We start from the raw sequence: 17,766 nt of genomic DNA, 5'->3' as shown, positions 1-17,766 counted from the left end.
AGATGGGATGCGGCTAATGATGTAGCCTGGGAGAAGGCACAGAAGCCACTGAACGATGGGACTTAAGTTTCATCTTTAAATTCTTGTCCTGGAGACAAAAGATGTGGTGAAACCCAGGAGCCTTCTATGTGCGGTTATCCTTGGTGATCTGTTATTTTACCTGACTCCCAAAAGAGGATTTTTTTTTCACATAGGACCTGCTTGGAAAAACTGCATTAATTTTGCCTTCTTTTCTCAGTATCCAGCGAGCAGCGTTGGTGGTTCTGGAAAATTACTATAAAGATTTCACCATCTATAACCCCAACCTCCTAACAGCCTCCAAATTCCGAGCAGCCAAGCACATGGCCGGGCTGAAAGTCTACAACGTAGATGGTACGTGCCTTGAAGTGGTGTCTCTGGTGGGTGCAGGGAGCAGTTGATCAACCCAGTACTTAGACTAAACTGTATGTTCCATTTGGTTCTACCCCTCTCAGGGTCTGCCTTTATGGTACGTTCTCATTTCAGAACAATTTTTCCTTTTTTTCTTTTTCTTTTGTCTTTTCTTCCTTTCTTTCCTTTCCTTTTTTTTTTTTTTTTTCCTGACAAAGATATGTTTAGAGAAATGTTGATTGATAGTCTGCATATGTGGGAGATTCATTCATTTGAGGATTTTATGAAAACTACATGAAACAGTAGTGATGTGGGTTTCCTGCCTCCTGTGGTGAACATCTTACATTGAAAGCTCATAGGAAAAGAAGGCTGCTTTTCAAAATTTGGATAAATTACCAAAGATTCAGCTACCTCAATCCATGAAGACTATAATTCAGGCCTCTGGCGAGATTCTTACAGGCATTTGTCAGTCCTGGCTGAGAACTAGAGTTGAGTGAGTGGCTGGAGGCCAGAGGCCAGGCTGGAGACATCACAGCTGTGTTTCAGGCTATCAGATGGTTAAGTGCAAGAAACAGGACACGGTGTCATTTCTTGCCAGGTACCCTGGGTCAGGGCAAGAGCTTTGCAAAGCCTAGAAGAGGATCATGTTGTTAACAAGTCGAGTGATTTATAGGCAGTGTCAGTTTTAGTGACAATATCCTCCCCCTTTTTTTGTTTTTGGCTCTCTGAGATGTGCACTTGCTTGTGAATCCTAAAGGATTGGTAAATTTCACAAACCTAGTGCAGAATCCCACTAGCAAGCCAGGCCATTAAGTAGATGCTGCATAAGAAAGCACACGATCTGCCTCGTCCTTCTGAAAAGTTAAGACAGTCCGTGGTCAGGGGAACGAGACCAGGAGTTCTAGGTGTGTATTAATAAACATGACATTTTGCAAGACCCCAAACATGGGTATTTTCTGTAAAAGTTGTGGCTACCATGACACTCCAGCACGTGTGTGGTCAATGTCTCCGTGGCCATTGACTCTCCTTTTCCTCTGTCCTGTTCCCCCCATCCCTGTCATTCTCTCCCATTGTCTTGTCGCTGAAATGCATGTTCCAGCTGCCCTTATGGCCAAAATGGAACTTTATGTAACAGATGGTAAGTAACATCTTCAGCACAGTCTGTGCTATTTTTGGCCAGCATTTTAATCGTCAAGCATTCTTCATCTCCTTCGGAGTTCTTTTTCCATTTCCACTCATCAAGTTGGGGTTTTGGGAGATTTCCTTCTTCTTGTGAGCATTTTGAACGCAGAGCAGGGGTCCAGTTCACCCTTCGGGGAAGTTACTTTTGGGATTTGTGTATGTGCTTCACAGGGGATGGGCGGACGGTGCTGACAGACTGTGGACTAGATTTCTGCTCTGTTTCGCAGCCCCAAGGCATTAAAACTGTCCTTCCTCCATCATCCTTTTCCCCAAAGGCCCCAGTAATAACGCCACTGGTCAGTCCCGGGCAATGATCGCCGCAGCTGCTCGGCGCAGGGACTCGAGCCACAACGAGCTGTATTATGAGGAGGCGGAACATGAACGGCGGGTGAAGAAGCGGAGAGCAAGGTACACTGCCCACCCCCCAAAACTAGCATGCCTGTAACACTTTTCTTTTGAATGGCATACTAATTCTCTTTTTTTTTTAATTTATTTTATTGAAGTGTAGTTGATTTACAGTGTTGTGCTCATGTCTACTGTACAGCAAAGTGACTCAGTTACACATATACATACATTCTTTTTCGTATTCTTTTCCATTATGGTTTATCACAGGATATTGAATACAGTTCCCTGTGCTATACAGTAAGACCTTGTTGTTTATCCATCCTATGTATAACAGCTTGCATCTGCTAATCCCTAACTCCCAGTCCTTCCCTCCCCCAGCCCCCTCCCCCTTGGCAACCCACAGTCTGTTCTCTGTAAGACTTTTTTTTTTTTTAACCAAAATGAAATTTCAGTTTATAAACATGACCTGCTTGGGCCTTTGGAGGGAATCTTGCTCCAGTGTTTCTCAAACTTTAGCATTCAAAAGCATCACCAGGAGGACTTGTTAAAACACAGATCTCAGGTTCCGGGGCCCTACCCGCAACGGATACTTCACTTTTTTCAGTAGGTCTAGAGTGGGGCCCACCCAAGAATTTGCATTTCTTTAAAATTCCCAACTGATGAGGAAGCTGCTGGCCCTCAGCCGGCACTTTGAGTGGCCCGCCCTATATCCCCAGGCTCTTGCTGATTTTCAAGATCTGATCACGTTAGCCGAAGTGGACAAAGATGGTTTTCATCCTGTGTGCTGGGCCCCTTCCTTCTTTTCTCCCAGGGGCTGCTGGTATGGGCGGCTGGATCCGCGGATACAGCTCTGGCTCTCTGTAAGGCTGCTTCTTGCACCACCAGCCACCTCTCAGTGCAAGCAGAGCCTTTTGTAGCCAGAGTTTGAGGGGCCTTAAAACTCTTTTCATCTAAGCCTTCATTGTAAAGATGAAAGGGACTGAAGTGAGTCTCCCAAGTAAATTAGTGGCAGAATTGAGAACAGAAGTCATCTCCGACTCCCAGCCTCCTTCCTCCTCACCCTGGAGCCCCCATCCCACGTATTATTTTTGCCTTTGCCTTCCTTTCCCCTCCCCTCCTCTCCCAACCATCTGGAGTGACAGCTAAGGACTGGAGCCTTGGCTGAGCTGGTGGCAGACTGGGAGGAGTCATCCCACGTTCAGTGTGACTCTGTTCTCAAGCCCTGCACCACGGTCCTGATTGCTGTGTTGCATCGCCTGCAGGCTGGTGGTTGCAGTGGAGGAGGCCTTCATCCACATCCAGCGTCTCCAGGCTGAGGAGCAGCAGAAAGCCCCAGGGGAGGTGATGGACCCCAGGGAGGCCGCCCAGGCCATCTTCCCCTCCATGGCCCGGGCTCTGCAGAAGTACCTGCGCACCACCCGGCAGCAGCACTACCACAGCATGGAGAGCATCCTGCAGCACCTGGCCTTCTGCATCACCAACAGCATGACCCCAAAGGTGCGACTTGTCACCGAGCTTGGAAAGTCCCACTTTAGGGTATTACCAGGAATGATAAAATCAAAGGCTTCTCTAAAGCACCAACTAATAAGAATTAATGATTCTCACTTATTTTATGTTGTTTCGGTACAGTCGTTTTTAAAATGTGCCTTTGAAGGCCTCTAGATTCAAGCAGAGGAAAGGCTTTCACTTAGAGACAGTCCAGGTAGTAGTTCAGGTTACTCTGTGGATTCTGGGGCCAAGTTGACTCACTCTAACCTGGCACCTCCACCAACTAGTGGGAAACCTTGGGCCAAGAGCCTAATGGCTCTGTGCCTCAGTTTGCTAGTCTGTAAACTGGGGATAATACTAATATCTACCTCATTGGGTTGTCATGAGAACTAAGAGAGTCCATTCCTGTGAAGTGCTTAAAACAGCGTCTGTCATAATATAAGGACCAGATAAATAGCCATTATTATCAACAATAGAAAACGTGCCATCACTTTGGTGTTTTGGCGCTTAGGGGGTTAGTTTTACTGAATGCTCTTTTGGATTATGACGTGAGCACACTTTTGGGGCTGTTACAAGAACCAACCATGCATCTAATAGAGGGCTGTGGCCAAGGAGGCAAAGTAGAGGAAGGGTTCAGCAAAGGACCTCTCTTCAAACAGAAGTGGAGTCAAATCCTGGCTCCACCACCTAATTGGTTTGTGACTTTGCCTAAGTTACTCTTCACTTGTTTCCTCTTTTATAAAATGGGGATAATAATAGTATCTACCGGATAGGATTGTTGTATGAGAATTATATTAAATATGGCAGCATGACATGTAAATCGTGTGGTAGAAAGTAAATGAGCTTGCATATAGTACACACATAACACTTGGTAGTGATGTTATTAGTATAAGGACCTGTGTTCATACATTGCCTTGTAATATACAACTGTTGGTTGCATTGTCACTAACCAGTAACGATCCTTAGAAAAGCAATATGGAAATATTCAGTAAGAAGCCATAACGTTTCCCATATTCTTTGACTCACTAATCCCTCTCCTAGAAAAAGTACTCAGCACAGTCAGCTATACTCATGAATATATATGCAGGTGATTTTTGCAAAATTATCTGTATTAACTCCAAACTGGAAATAACTTAAAAATGGAACAGTGGCTTATATATTACGGTATTTCACCTGTTAAAACATGGAAGAATCTTTGTTAGAATATTAAGTTACAAAAAACAGAATGCAAGAAACTTTGAACACTGTGGTTGCAAGTGAGTACAATATGTCTGCATGTGCAAAGTGATAGCTCGTACCACATAGAATGGAAGTGGTGGTTTTCCTTTTTTCAAGGTTTTTTTCTTTTTTTTTTTAAGTTTCCTGGTTGCTTTCTTTTTCATTTAAAAAAAGTATACTGGGCTTCCCTGGTGGCGCAGTGGTTGAGAATCTGCCTGCCAATGCAGGGGACACGGGTTCGAGCCCTGGTCTGGGAAGATCCCACATGCCGCGGAGCAACTGGGCCCGTGAGCCACAACTACTGAGCCTGCGCGTCTGGAGCCTGTGCTCCGCAACGGGAGAGGCCGCGATAGTGAGAGGCCCGCGCACCGTGGTGGGGAGTGGCCCCCGCTCGCCGCAACTGGGGAGGGCTCTTGCGCAGAAACGAGGACCCAACACAGCCAAAAATAGATAAATAAATTAGTGAATAAATTTATTTTTTAAAAAAAGTATACTTTTCTGGATTAAAACTAATAATCTTTGTATAAAAATCCAAACATTAAAGAAAAGTATAATGTACAAAGCGAAGTTTTCATTCCCCTGCTCCAGACGGTTCTTACTGATATAAAGAGTAGGGGTATATTCTTTCAGGTGTTTGTGTGTGTGTGTTTTTAAAGCAGAAATGGATAAAAAAAAAAAAAAACAGAAATGGGATCTCATACCATATAGGTAAAGTTTGGAAACTTGCTTTTTTCTCTTAAAGCTGTCTCTTGGCTATCTTTCCATGTCAGTACTTCCCAATCTCCGTCATACAGATCTGACTCATTCCCTGTAATAGCTGCGTCTTATTCCACTGAATACCATGGTTTGTTTAATGGATTGCCTACTGATGCACATTTGGATTAAGATCTTTCATTAGTCTAAACTAGGGGGTGGTGGTTTTTGTTAATCGAGTTTTATTGGGACACAGCTACACCCTTTTGTTTACAGATTGTCTACGGCTGCTTTCTCTCTACTACAGCAGAGTTGAGTAGTTGTGACAGTGTGTGTCTTTGCAACACCAAAAATATTTACATTTAAAGAAAAGTTTGCCAACCACTGGTCTAAACAGTGTTGCAGTGAATATCTCTTTTTTACATATGTCTGTGCATTTATGCAAGTATTTCTGAAGGATAAATTTCTAGTAGAGGAACAGCTGGATCAAAGGTACAGATCCTGCTAATTGTCCTTCTAAGGGGTGTTACACTTTTGCCTTTAGGATATGAGACCGTTTATTTCCCCCTTACCCTTGCCAGCATTGGATGTTGTCATTCTTTTTGATCATTGCCCATCTAAGAGGAAGGAAATATATTTTTATTATTTGAAGTCATATTTCTTTAACTATTAATGTGATAGAACATCTTTTCATATCTTAATTTTCTATTTTATAAATTGTCTTATTAATTTCATTTCTCTAACTGTTGAGCTGTTTCTTTTCCTTATGATTCATAAGAGTTGGTTTTTTTTTTTGACCGTGCCACGTGGCTTGCAGGGTCTTAATTCCCCGACCAGGGATTGAACCTGGGCCCCAGCAGTGAAATCGCTGAGTCCTAACCATTGGGCCGCCAGGAAATTCCCACATAGGAGTTATTTTTATATGCGTGTGTGTTGTAGTAGAGGCACAACTCTCCCTTCTGCCTTAGAATGTATGCTTATAGATGAGAACTAATGTACCTGGCAGCAGCAGTGAGGTGTGGATGGAAGAGGATACCACTTAGAAACCATCTGTGACCTGTGTTTAGGACCAGAATGTTTTATCCTAATATTTTCTACCTGGATCCCTGGTTCGTTTTTTCTTCTTCTTTCTCAAAGCTAAATGGATGTATTTATTGATGCAATACACATGCTGTTGAGCCCGCCAGCATATGCCAGGCACGTGAAAAATCCAAATTTAAAAAATAGTTCCTGCCTTCCAGGAGAGTATAGTTTAGTGTAGGCCTCAGACAAGCAAGTTGGCAGTAATTGTTCAGAAAGCAAAATGTCACCCGGCAGTCATGCCCATGATTATAGGCACTTAAAGGAGGACATGTTCCCCTGTCGGAGAGGTTCAGTGGTGTGAGAAGATTTAAAGGGCCAGGAGGAGTTTGCTGAAGGCCAACATTCAGCAGGAGGAACAGCACACGTCAAGGGGGACGTCGAGGAACCCACGGAGCTCAGCCCTGCTGGAGCCGAGAGAGAGGGAGGTGGATGTGGGGTCCGGCCATCCCCCGGACTTGCCACATGCACACTCCATCCACCATAAAACAGCCTGGCACCATGAGATGGTTAGAGTCAGCCACTCCGTCCTCACGGCAGCCCTGTGCATTAGCGCTGTTATGCCCTCCATCCACAGAGAGGTTAAACGGCTCACCCAGAGGCACACAGCAGTAAGGGCAGAGCACGCGTTTTTGTGTGTGCAGGTATATCCCTGTGTGTCCCTGTGTTTTTGTGTGTGCAGGTATATCCCTGTGTGTGCAGGTATATCCCTGTGTGTCCCTGTGTTTTTGTGTGTGCAGGTATATCCCTGTGTGTGCAGGTATATCCCTGTGTGTCCCTGTGTTTTTGTGTGTGCAGGTATATCCCTGTGTGTCCCTGTGTTTTTGTGTGTGCAGGTATATCCCTGTGTGTGCAGGTATATCCCTGTGTGTCCCTGTGTTTTTGTGTGTGCAGGTATATCCCTGCTCACATTCCCAGAGTGCTCCTCCGTGCCTGGCACTTGCCCCGAGGAGCTCTCGGGATGGGAGGAGGCCGACCTATGAACAGGTACAAGCCGTGGCATGGGCCGTGGGACCCGGGCCCTTAGAGGCGGCTGATGCCTCAGCCACGGCTTCTGGGCAGATGTGGGTACCAGCCACCCCACCTTCCTCGCCTCTGTGCTTACCACCGTTGGCAGCCTCTGGTTGGAGAGTGAGGAAGTGGGGGAGCCTCCCCTCCCCAGCAAGGACTCCGTTGGGCAGGCCTGATGGAATTGGGTGTGACCTGCGGGGCCGTCCTGGTTTGTTGGGAGGACATGATTTCCCAGGAGTGAGAGCAGGCAGCCCCCAGCAGCACGGCCTGGAGCAGGTGCTCCCTCCCTAACAGCATCTCCGCTTGTCCTTGCAGGCCTTCCTCGAGCGGTACCTCAGCACGGGCCCCACGCTGCAGTACGACCGGGAGCGCTGGCTCGCCATGCAGTGGCGGCTTGTCAGTGATGAGGCCGTGACCAGTGGGCTGCGGGATGGACTCGTTTTTGTCCTCAAATGCTTAGACTTCAGCCTCGTAGTCAATGTGAAGAAAATCCCGTTCATCATGCTCTCAGAAGAGTTCATAGACCCCAAGTCTCACAAATTTGTCCTTCGCTTACAGTCTGAGACGTCGGTTTAAAAGTTCTATATTTGTGGCTTTATTAAAAAAAAAAAAAAAAGAATATATAGAGAGATATATATGTATACCAGAGGGGCATCTTTGTTTTTATTATTCTTCATTGCTGACTGAACTGGCAGGTGAGAGACCAGGGTCCTTTGACCATCTGCACTTTATTTGGAAGGAAGCAGAAGATGTCCGTCCTGGAAGAAAGTGACTGATGACATCTGACTTGGGGATGGGACGTCTCGAGAAGCCGTTCCCTGGCGTTTCTGTGACAGCTGCAAACCAAAGCGGAGCTGGAGGGTCTTGGGAACCTCGCCTTACAACTCGTCCCTGCCTTTCGTCCAGCACCCAGCCCTTCCCTGGCTTCAGGCCATCCCACTCGTGGGCCTCTGAGGACATGTCTTTGTCCTGTTTCAAGGAACCAGACAGGACGTGTCCACACGTGTTTGTATATGTAAACATCCGGCACCACGGGAGCCACGGGCTGTTCACGAAACGCCTGCCTTCATCTTTGTTCTGTGTTGCCTTAGGTTCTGCAGAGAAAGATCACAACGACAAACATGTACTGTCAGTTTACAGCTCTTAATGATTTTATTTTTTTCCCCAAAGAGAGAATCTGCCTGCCCCGGTTTTGACCTGCTTGCCTACCAGCTTGAGCAGGTAGCCCTTTCCTAACCCTGTGATGGCCTACCTGTCCCCACTCCATCCCACCCCCACCCCCCCAAAACACACCACACCCTACCTGGCTGGCAGCCCCGGCCAGGGAGCCCAGCCTTCAGAGCCGCTCAGGACCTGGCTCTTCACGTGTGCCCTCGGGCTCCATGCACAGCCTCAGGTCCGCCCCACGGATTGTTTGTTTACGTAGGGAAGGGTGAAGTACCCCCCAGGTAGGTCCCAGGGAGGGCACGCCAGCTAGGATGTCCCTTTCGGGCTGCGGCAGGAGCCCCTCCCCCCGCAGAGCCTCCTCCCACTGCCCCACACCCACCGGGGGGAGACCCACGCTGTGACTCAGGGACTGGCAAGTTCAGCTCGGAGCCTCCATTTCCCGGGAGATACGTCCTCACAAAGCTCCATAGCAAGCTGCCCTGCCAAGGGACAGCTGCGGCGTCCAGCCCCTGACTTCTGACCACCGTCACTGTGCACTCATCACCTCCGCCCCTTACCACCCGGGCAGGGGCTCCTTTAGGTCCTGGTGCTAAATCACTCGTAGTTGGCAGTGAAGTGAGGAGAGGGAATGGGCAAGCTGCAGCACTTGGGGAAAGGAAAGTAGGGAGCCGAGCTTGTGATCCAGCATGATGCCGGCCTGGTCTGTTTCTTAGATAGTTTCAGTGGGCTTGCCTGGGCCTGGGCCCAGGGGAGCAGCCAGGCCGGGCGAGCGGAGGCGCCAACGGGCAGAGCCCTGCAGTGGCCTTCAGTTCCTCCATCTGCCTTCCTGTATCCACAGCAAACCTTTGCAAGTGTTCACTCTCGCTTTTCCCCAGTGTTTAGGGTAACCAGTCACCTTGCTATAGCCAAGGATGGCACTGTCAGATGCTCTTTGTGTACGTGTTCGCATGTACCCTTTCTGGTTTATGCATTCCACAAGTGGTGCAGTGTTTGTTATTACTGTCTTAAACCAAAATTGGCTTTCAATATTTGTCACACCCCTGTACCTGGACAAGTAAACAGTGTTCTTGAATCCACAGCCTTCAGGTCAACAAGAAGATGTGTTGGAAAAGCAGGAAGGAGGAACCAGTCGGTATGGGGTGGAGCCAAGACGTACTATTTAACTACATGGCTTCCGTTTATGAAAAACATACCATGTAACCATGGTGCTTTTGTTCTTCTTAGTTTTGCCTTTAGGTCCCTTCAAGCCGGACATTCCTTTTGATAATGTCTTTCTCAGGAATATATTTTGGGAGACTGGGTAAGGGATGGTGAATGTATAAGAGACTTTGGCTGCATAAAGGTTATACTGTCCCAGACTAAATGTATCAGAGGCTGCTGCATCAGAAACCCAGCAATAGAAGTGCCGTACATGTATATTCATATGGTTAATAATGACACTATCCATCAACATTCTAAAAAACTGTGCTTACAACCCTGTCTTCAATTACCAGTCCAGAAGAGGTTAAGTTGGATTCATGGCTTTGGTGCCTGCCTTCCCAGCAGGGTGAAGAAAGGTTTAAATTAAAGAATTTCTTTTCTCTCTCTCCCAGTCTTTGCATAGGAGAATGTCAGACTTTGTGAAATTACTGTTTCTGTTTTAAATTGAATATTGATTTTTTTACACTGACTTTGTATTGAGTCCTTTTCGAAAGAACAACGTAATAAAATGCAGGATCTTTGTAACTCTTAATAGCTTGAGTTACTGGTGCAGTGGGAACAATGTAAATGGCATTTTTTTTTTTAATGTAAGTTTTCAGAAAAGCTGTATCATACAATTGGACACAGTCCTTTTCAGTTCTTGCAGTCAATAAGCTCTTCTTTTGAAAAGGGGTAAACTGTGCCCTGGGCTAGTAGAATTAGAAGATAAGTTCACATTAGAGGATACAAGATTTTGTTTGCCTGAAATGTTTATAGATTTTCTATAACTTTCAACCTGTTATTAAAATGTGAACGTTAAACAGTAAGGAGTAGAAAAACAATGAGGAGTGTATGTCTGAGGTCGTTCTCTTCCCTGGTGATGTTTTAACCAGTAGATAGTTTCTGTTCTTAAGTGTGTACTTTTGAAGATAATGACAATTTTTAATCGTCCATGAACTAAACATTGAAGTCTGCATTCTTAGAGCCAGAAGGGATTTTAAGGTTTTGTGATTGATCCATCCTTTGCATTATCAGTTAAGTCAAAACGTGTGATAGTTTTGCGAAAGTTTTTAAAGTAAGCCCTAGAGAAGATGCTTGACCATTTTTTGCCCAGCCATCATCATCTCCCTTCCTCCTTCTCTGTCCTCTGTCTACGCACAGGACAAATTCTGTACAGCCAATGGATAGAGGAAAGTGGCCGTAGTATGTGTGTGTGTGTGTGCTGTGCTGCGGCTCATTGCCAGAGCTAGGACCTCCTTTGCGGTGGGGAGACTGTGGCCGTTCCGGTGTGTGTTGGGTGGGCATGAGGTGCTCCACTGTCTTCACCATAGTTGGTGGTAGTCGGGTACTCTCTTTCTTGTGTCTCCTGGTCGCTTTGGTGTGCATGTATATAGATAAGGCTGTAACCCTGTGGGAAGCCACGAGCCTGTTAGGCTGACAGAAACTGACAACCCTGCCCCTCCTTACTTTCTCCCGGGAGAGTGAGTGTAGCAGCCGCTCGGTGAAATCAGCAAAATCAAGTCCTTGGTTTACTCTCATCTATGTGAACCCTGCTATGGAAGGCTCCCTACACTGGGACGCGTATTTGTTTGTGGATGTGTGTTTCTATATATGTGAGCATTTCTCTGAGTGTAATTACCAGATGGACGGCATGTTTATGTTAGCCATCTGAACAACTGTGTTATCTGTAGCAGATGGGTGTGTATCTCAGCAAATAACTTGTGGATGTGTTTATATAGATGAGTGTGTGAAAGTCCATGTGTTTCTACATATGCCCTGTGTTTGAGAGATACCCTAACAGCACCCATCTTCTGGGAGGTTACTCTAAAGCCAGTTACTTCTCCCTCCTCTCCTTTACTCCTTCCCCTAGGTTACACTGGCTTCTCCCCATGAGTAAATGGCTTTAGCACAGCAGTGGCTTCTGGAGAGCCTGCTGTCCTGTAGGCAAGTCCATTAGACTTTCTTGCCTCAGGACTTTATGACCTGAAAACAGCAAGAAACAAAGAAAGAAAGGTCAAGCTCCATGATAATGACTGCTCCAACTTCACTACCCCGGAAGCCTTACCATAGATTTCTCAATATAACTTAAAAATTGAGCTTCATTTTTAAAAAAAGATTGATTACTAAAAGTAGCACAGAAATGGTGCCATAGTATTCAAATAGTCCAGCAGAGACCCTGCAATTGTAAAGTGATGTAAGTATTTCTGGGTAGTGTTTGTGCTTTGTGAGTCTTGTTTTACAAAAAATAAATCACTACTGTGAATTTACTGCTATGTAACCTTGTGGTCATAATCCATTATAAATAAAATATGAGTTATTCTTAAGCCCATAGCACAGTTTTTGAATGGTACTCAGTGCAGTAGTGAATAAGGTACCTTAGACACTACATTGAAATCTCCATATTGAGCTTTAACCAAGTGGAAGCCCAGAAAATTAGATTTGGGGTCACATTTTTGACAAAATATATTTTGGTCAAAGAAGGAAGAGAAGGGTAATAAGATGTATCTATCAGGTATTGTATGTTAGGCGTTGTCTTAGAATGTGAATTCCTTTAAGGTAGGCGTTATCTGAATTTTACAGGTAAGAAAAGGGATGATCAGAGAGGGAGGAACTTGCTTGAAATCTCATGGCTAATAAATGAAATTTCAAATCTAATGTTTGATTCCAATCCCTCAGTCACTGTACCTTGAAGTGTTACCTAAATAATTTGGTATTTTCTGGATGTGGAGGAGAGACCTGAGGATACTTAACCTTGAATCAAAACCTGGGATTGGGGGTTTGTTGGAGGTGGAATCACATCTGTTCTTTGACCTCGGGTTTGCACCAGAGCTGTGGCTCCAGGGAAAGCTGCTCCGCCGTGCTGGCAGATTTCTCAGGAATTTTGATGGAAAGAACTTGAGAATCCTCCTTCCCTTAGGAAAACCAGCCCTGCTAGCGCTGCACCTGCTGTAGGACTCAGGTGCTGTTTGTTCTGGCAGCCTCCCTTTGCTTCTGCCCCTCTCCCCCTCCACTCCCACCCTGCTGGCTTGGGCAGGTGTGCACCTTGGGGAGGTGTGCAGGGGCTGACCTGGCCTCCTTCTGACCTGAGGAGGCCTCTTCCTGGTGCTCTGTCAACATTATGCCCCAACAGCTTCCACTGGTTGGGGTGGGAGAGGGACAGCCTGCAGCCCAGCCTAGGGAGGTTTGGGACTGGAGCCCCTGGCCTCCATCCTTGACTTCATGTTCTCAGCAAGCACTTTGCATCCCACTGTTTTCCCCACATTTGCCCTCTAGAATTTTAATCACCAGACATAAAACAGGACTCTGGGCACACTTTTTCTCTATTCCAATGTCTTGAGGTTTTGGTTTAGTTGTGCATAAACTACCTTCTCTCCTGCTGTTTGCTTTCAGTAGAGGATAGGAAAGGAAAGATGACACACCTCTCAGCATTGCTGCTTGTTAGGAGTGAGTAAGACACATTTTCAGAGGGTAAATAGGGAATGTATAACTACTGAATAAAATTAGGTTTTAGTACTCTGTGTCCCTTTTACCAGGCCTGTCCCATTTCTACTTAGATAACCCAATTTGTTTTGTTTCACCTGTAACATAAATGTCTTCAGTGGGTTGTTTTAGAGTCTCCCCAACACAACAACAGATTTCTGACACCTAAAGCAGCACGGTGAAATGTTACTCCCAATATGGCGCCAGGAATCTACAATTGATATGTCTCTCAGCTTGAAAACATCAGTGTTTTGTCCTTGTTTTAGTGGGATAAAAACACTCAAGCCTTGGGGACAAATGTGACCAATTCCCAGGCTTTTATCTTGAGTGTCTTTGGCACTTCTTTTGGCACTGAAATAATGCTTGGATAAAAATATTTGAATGTGCAGTGTCTGGTTTTGTATTTGCTTGTATTTATCTGAGCTTTCCCTTGTGGACATGAGCTTTCATTCTGAAGGAGGTCATCCTTTAGGAGTTTTTAAACCCCCAAAAGCCCTCACCTTGGGAAAGCTTCATGTCTGAGGACCAGAGACTCTTGCTCAGGGAATTAGTAATAGGACACGGGCATCTGATCTGCAGGTGTCAAGTCTAGTTCAATTCATGTTGTAGGGAATTTAAACAGTTATACACCATCACCATTCCAGGGGCCAGGTGGAGAGAGGTGGCGGTCGCTTTCCATTTGCCAGCACCCCTCAGTGATAGAAATAATGGAATATTCACTTAGTGTTGATCATCATCCTAAAAAAAAAAATCCACACTTTGCTGATAAGTCCTTATTTTTATAATGGATTCACAGTAGGCTTTAACTAAATAGCAAAGTCCTCTGGGACTCCTAAATTGTGACATGTTTAACAAAATTTGATTTCCAAGCAGTTGTTTATGACAACTATTGCATGGAATGCAGGACACCAGCCAGGATGAGGGCAGTGGTGGATACTGGCTCACTGGGGTGGTGAATTAACTCGTGTTGTGATGACCACTTCCTCAACAAAGATGCTTGGGAGAAGACCAGAGAGGCTGGGACCAGGTCTTACTCAAGGGAAGTTTATTTGACCGTCGCTTTTGTGTTGAAAGAACTTTACATTTCTGGATTTAGAATCCAGTATCAACCCAGCAACTTCAGTGACAAAACCATCTGTCTCTATCTGATGGGGCCATAACTGTTTGTGTAAAGATGTGGCCAGGGGTCTTTTGCATTTTCCCTTATTAGTTAATACTGCACTTTGTAACCAGAAGGGGAAGTTTTGCTGGTTAGCAAAATGCACAATCACTAGATATGTATGACAAAGTCTGAGTGTGACTTCCTGCATAAACTGGGTGGTGGGTTCTATTGAGACATTGCAAACATGTAAATGAATGAATTACACTACCAGCAACCATCTGCCCAAGTACATTTACATATATTCATAAGATGTATGCAGTGAAGCCTCTTTTCATTGTAACATCAGTAACAATGTTAGAGTCTATGAGGGGCATAGTGTACCTGGCATCCACGTTATTTTGTTCTCTTTTGGGTCCCCCATTCCAATTAATTGTAAAACATTTTACATGTTACATTTTTTATACTGTAAAACTCGGAAAATAAACTGAAATCCCGTTACATTTTGTTACTTTTTTTTCATGTGATTACTTCAATCTAAAAAGTTTTACTTTTGATTTTATTTATTTTTTTATTGAGGTATAGTTGATGTACAATGTTGTGTTAGTTTCAGGTGTATAGCAAAGTGATTCAGTTATACATACATATATTTTTTTCAGAATATTTTCCCTTATAGGTTATTACAAAATACTGAGTATAGTGCCCTGTGCTATACAGTAGGTCCTTGTTGGCTATCTATATATTTCATATGTAGTAGTGTGTATATGTTAATCCCAAACTCCTAATTTATCCCTCCCCCCTTCCCCTTTGGTAATCATAAGTGTTTTCTGCTTTTTAAGGAACATTTTCACTCTTGAAATAATTTTGATACCCTCTTAAATATAACCTGTCAAGTTTCTCTGAAAACCAAGATAATTGTAATGATAGATTGAATGGGAAAGTGGAATTGCCATTGTAAGAAAAACTACAGGTTGCAATCATTTTATGGTCAAGAGAATGTTTTAAATGAATAGATTACTGAAAATTAAATTCTTAGGCTCTAAAACTTGGAGGTGAAACAGACCTTTTGAGTAAATCAGCAAGTGAAAAAAGATCTTTGAGTCAAGTAAGGAGGGAGGAAAATGTCAGACCCTGGAACTGTGAGGAGGGTGAATGCTGGATTGTTTTTGCAAATGGCTTGCTAATTCAGTTTAAATTATTCTTATTTTCGATAGGTCTATTTAAAGGGAACTTGATTATTTGACAAAGAAATATTGGAGCTTGCCTTCTGCTACTCTCAGCTATCCTTACTGAATGCTGGTAGCACAGAGTCAGATTCTTACCTGTTGCATGGATAAAGATCAGAGAAAGTAATTGACTTGATGATATTCATTGTATAGATTACTGATAAACTCTGTTTCCCTGGGCCAAGATGGGCACAATTTACACCTGCACAAGCAAAACCTACTAGAGAAAAGATTAAAAGTGTATGCAAACATAAACCAAAGACTTCTCTTTTTCATTCATTACCCATAATACAGATATAGAATTTTGGAAGAGTTTTGAGAATGTCAGATGATAAACTATGAGATTATGGAAGTGGAGTGAGGGATATCAGGATGGCATCAGCTACAGCCACTGCCTGCTTGCCCAGTGCCAGAGACAAGACCCACCAGTAGTAGTGTGGGAATGGGCAGTATCCCTGCACAAGAGAGATTTGGTAATTCCCTATTGGTGTCATGCAGCATCTTCTAGTTACGCAGGCTAATGCTGACGTGGAAAATCAAAACTGTATTTGCCTTCTGGATGTGTTCTCTATATTTACATCTGAACGTGTTTCTGCGGTTCTGAGAATTCATAATGTCTCAGACAAAATGATGATGCATTTGTAGAACTGACACAGGGGCTTTAAACATTTTTCCTTTTCTAGCTCCTTGCTCAGCTCTCCCATCTTACCCACTCAGTTTTGCCTTCTGTGATCCACATGTGGTAACCAGCTTTATCGTTCCATTGACTGAATATTGGAATGAGTGAATGAATGAATGAGAACATGGCAGCACACTCAATGCTAAAACTACTGGGTGTAACCTAATCTTCTGTGACTCGGGTGATCATTAAGAATTCCAGTCATCACTGCTCCAAAGAGTTCTGATTGATGAAATACCACATTAATTTGAAAAAGGTCCTTAATTCACCTTGCAACCATTTGGGTCTGCAGGTGCATTAAAATAAATGCATGGACACTTAGGTGGCTGTGGTCATTCCATGCCCAGAGAATGGGGCCTGGGACCTCTGCTATCATCCCCATGCTGCTTTGCTTCCCATCATGATGGCTATATTGCTGGGGGACTTTGCTAACCTGAGGAAAGAGAACATCCCCCATTGGAAACCTTCTTACTGAGCCAAGGAGATAGTCTTCCTATTTCTTCAGCAATTGGCTATCCTTAGCAAATCTGAACAGATGACACCGTGTTGCCAAAAACTTCTTGGGATAAGATAGACTTTCAAAAATCAATAGCACATTCTTAATGGTGCTAATAGTTGTTAAATTAACTTTGCATTGGGGCTTAGAGACTATTTAGTCAAACAAGATTAAGCACCGAGATCACTGAGATTGGTTCAAGATGGCGGAGTAGAAGGATGTGCTCTCACTCTCTCTTGCAAGAACACCAGAATCACAACTAACTGCTGAACAATGATTGAAAGGAAGACACTGGAACTCACCAAAATGATACCCCATATCCAAAGACAAAGGAGAAGCCACAATGAGATGGTACGAGGGGCACAGTCACAATAAAATCAAATTCCATAACTGCTGGGTGGGTGACTCACAAACTGGAGAACACTTATACCACAGAAGTCCACCCACTGGAGTGAAGGTTCCGAGCCCCACGTCAGTCTTCCCAATCTGGAGGTCCGGCAATGGGAGGAGGAATTCCTAGAGAATCACACTTTGAAAACTAGTGGGATTTGTATGCAGGACTTCGACAGGACTGGGGGAAACAGAGACTCCACTCTTCGAGGGCACACACAAAGTAGTGTACACATCAGGAACCAGGGGGAAACAGCAGTGACCCCAAAGGAGACTGAACCAGACCTACCTGCTAGTGTTGGAGGGTCTCCTGCAGAGGCAGGGTGTGGCCGTGGCTCACCGTGGGGACAACGACACTGGCAGCAGAAGTTCTGGGAAGTACTCCTTGGCATGAGCCCTCCCAGAGTATGCCATTAGCCTCACCAAAGAGCCAGGTAGGCTCCAGTGCTGGGTTGCCTCAAGGCAAACAACCAACAGGGAGGGAACCCAGCCCCACCCATCAGCAGACAAATGGATTAAAGTTTTACTGAGCTCTGCCCCCCAAAGCAACAGCCAGCTCTACACACCACCAGTCCCTCCCATCAGGAAACTTGCACAAGCCTCTTAGATAGCCTCATCCACCAGAGGGCAGACAGCAGAAGCAAGAAGAACTACAATCCTGCAG

General features: G+C 44.8%; 1 protein-coding gene across 5 annotated transcripts in view; it reads left to right on the top strand.

Moving 5' to 3' along the window:
- VANGL1 (VANGL planar cell polarity protein 1) overlaps window positions 1-15,204 on the top strand; it is a 56,167-nt gene extending 40,963 nt beyond the window's left edge. For all 5 annotated transcript variants that reach the window (XM_082459087.1, XM_082459091.1, XM_082459089.1 and 2 more), the window contains 4 exons: window positions 239-372; window positions 1,827-1,959; window positions 3,159-3,393; window positions 7,702-15,204. In XM_082459087.1, the coding sequence (XP_082315213.1) occupies window positions 239-372; window positions 1,827-1,959; window positions 3,159-3,393; window positions 7,702-7,962 (763 nt within the window). In that variant the 3' untranslated portion in view covers window positions 7,963-15,204. The remainder of the gene's footprint in view (window positions 1-238; window positions 373-1,826; window positions 1,960-3,158; window positions 3,394-7,701) is intronic.
- The last annotated feature ends 2,562 nt before the right edge of the window (window positions 15,205-17,766 follow it).

This window comes from Balaenoptera physalus (genome assembly GCF_965194825.1).
Source record: "Balaenoptera physalus genome assembly, chromosome: 1".
NCBI classification, from domain to species: Eukaryota; Metazoa; Chordata; class Mammalia; order Artiodactyla; family Balaenopteridae; genus Balaenoptera; species Balaenoptera physalus.
This window is presented reverse-complemented; position numbering and strand designations above follow the sequence as displayed.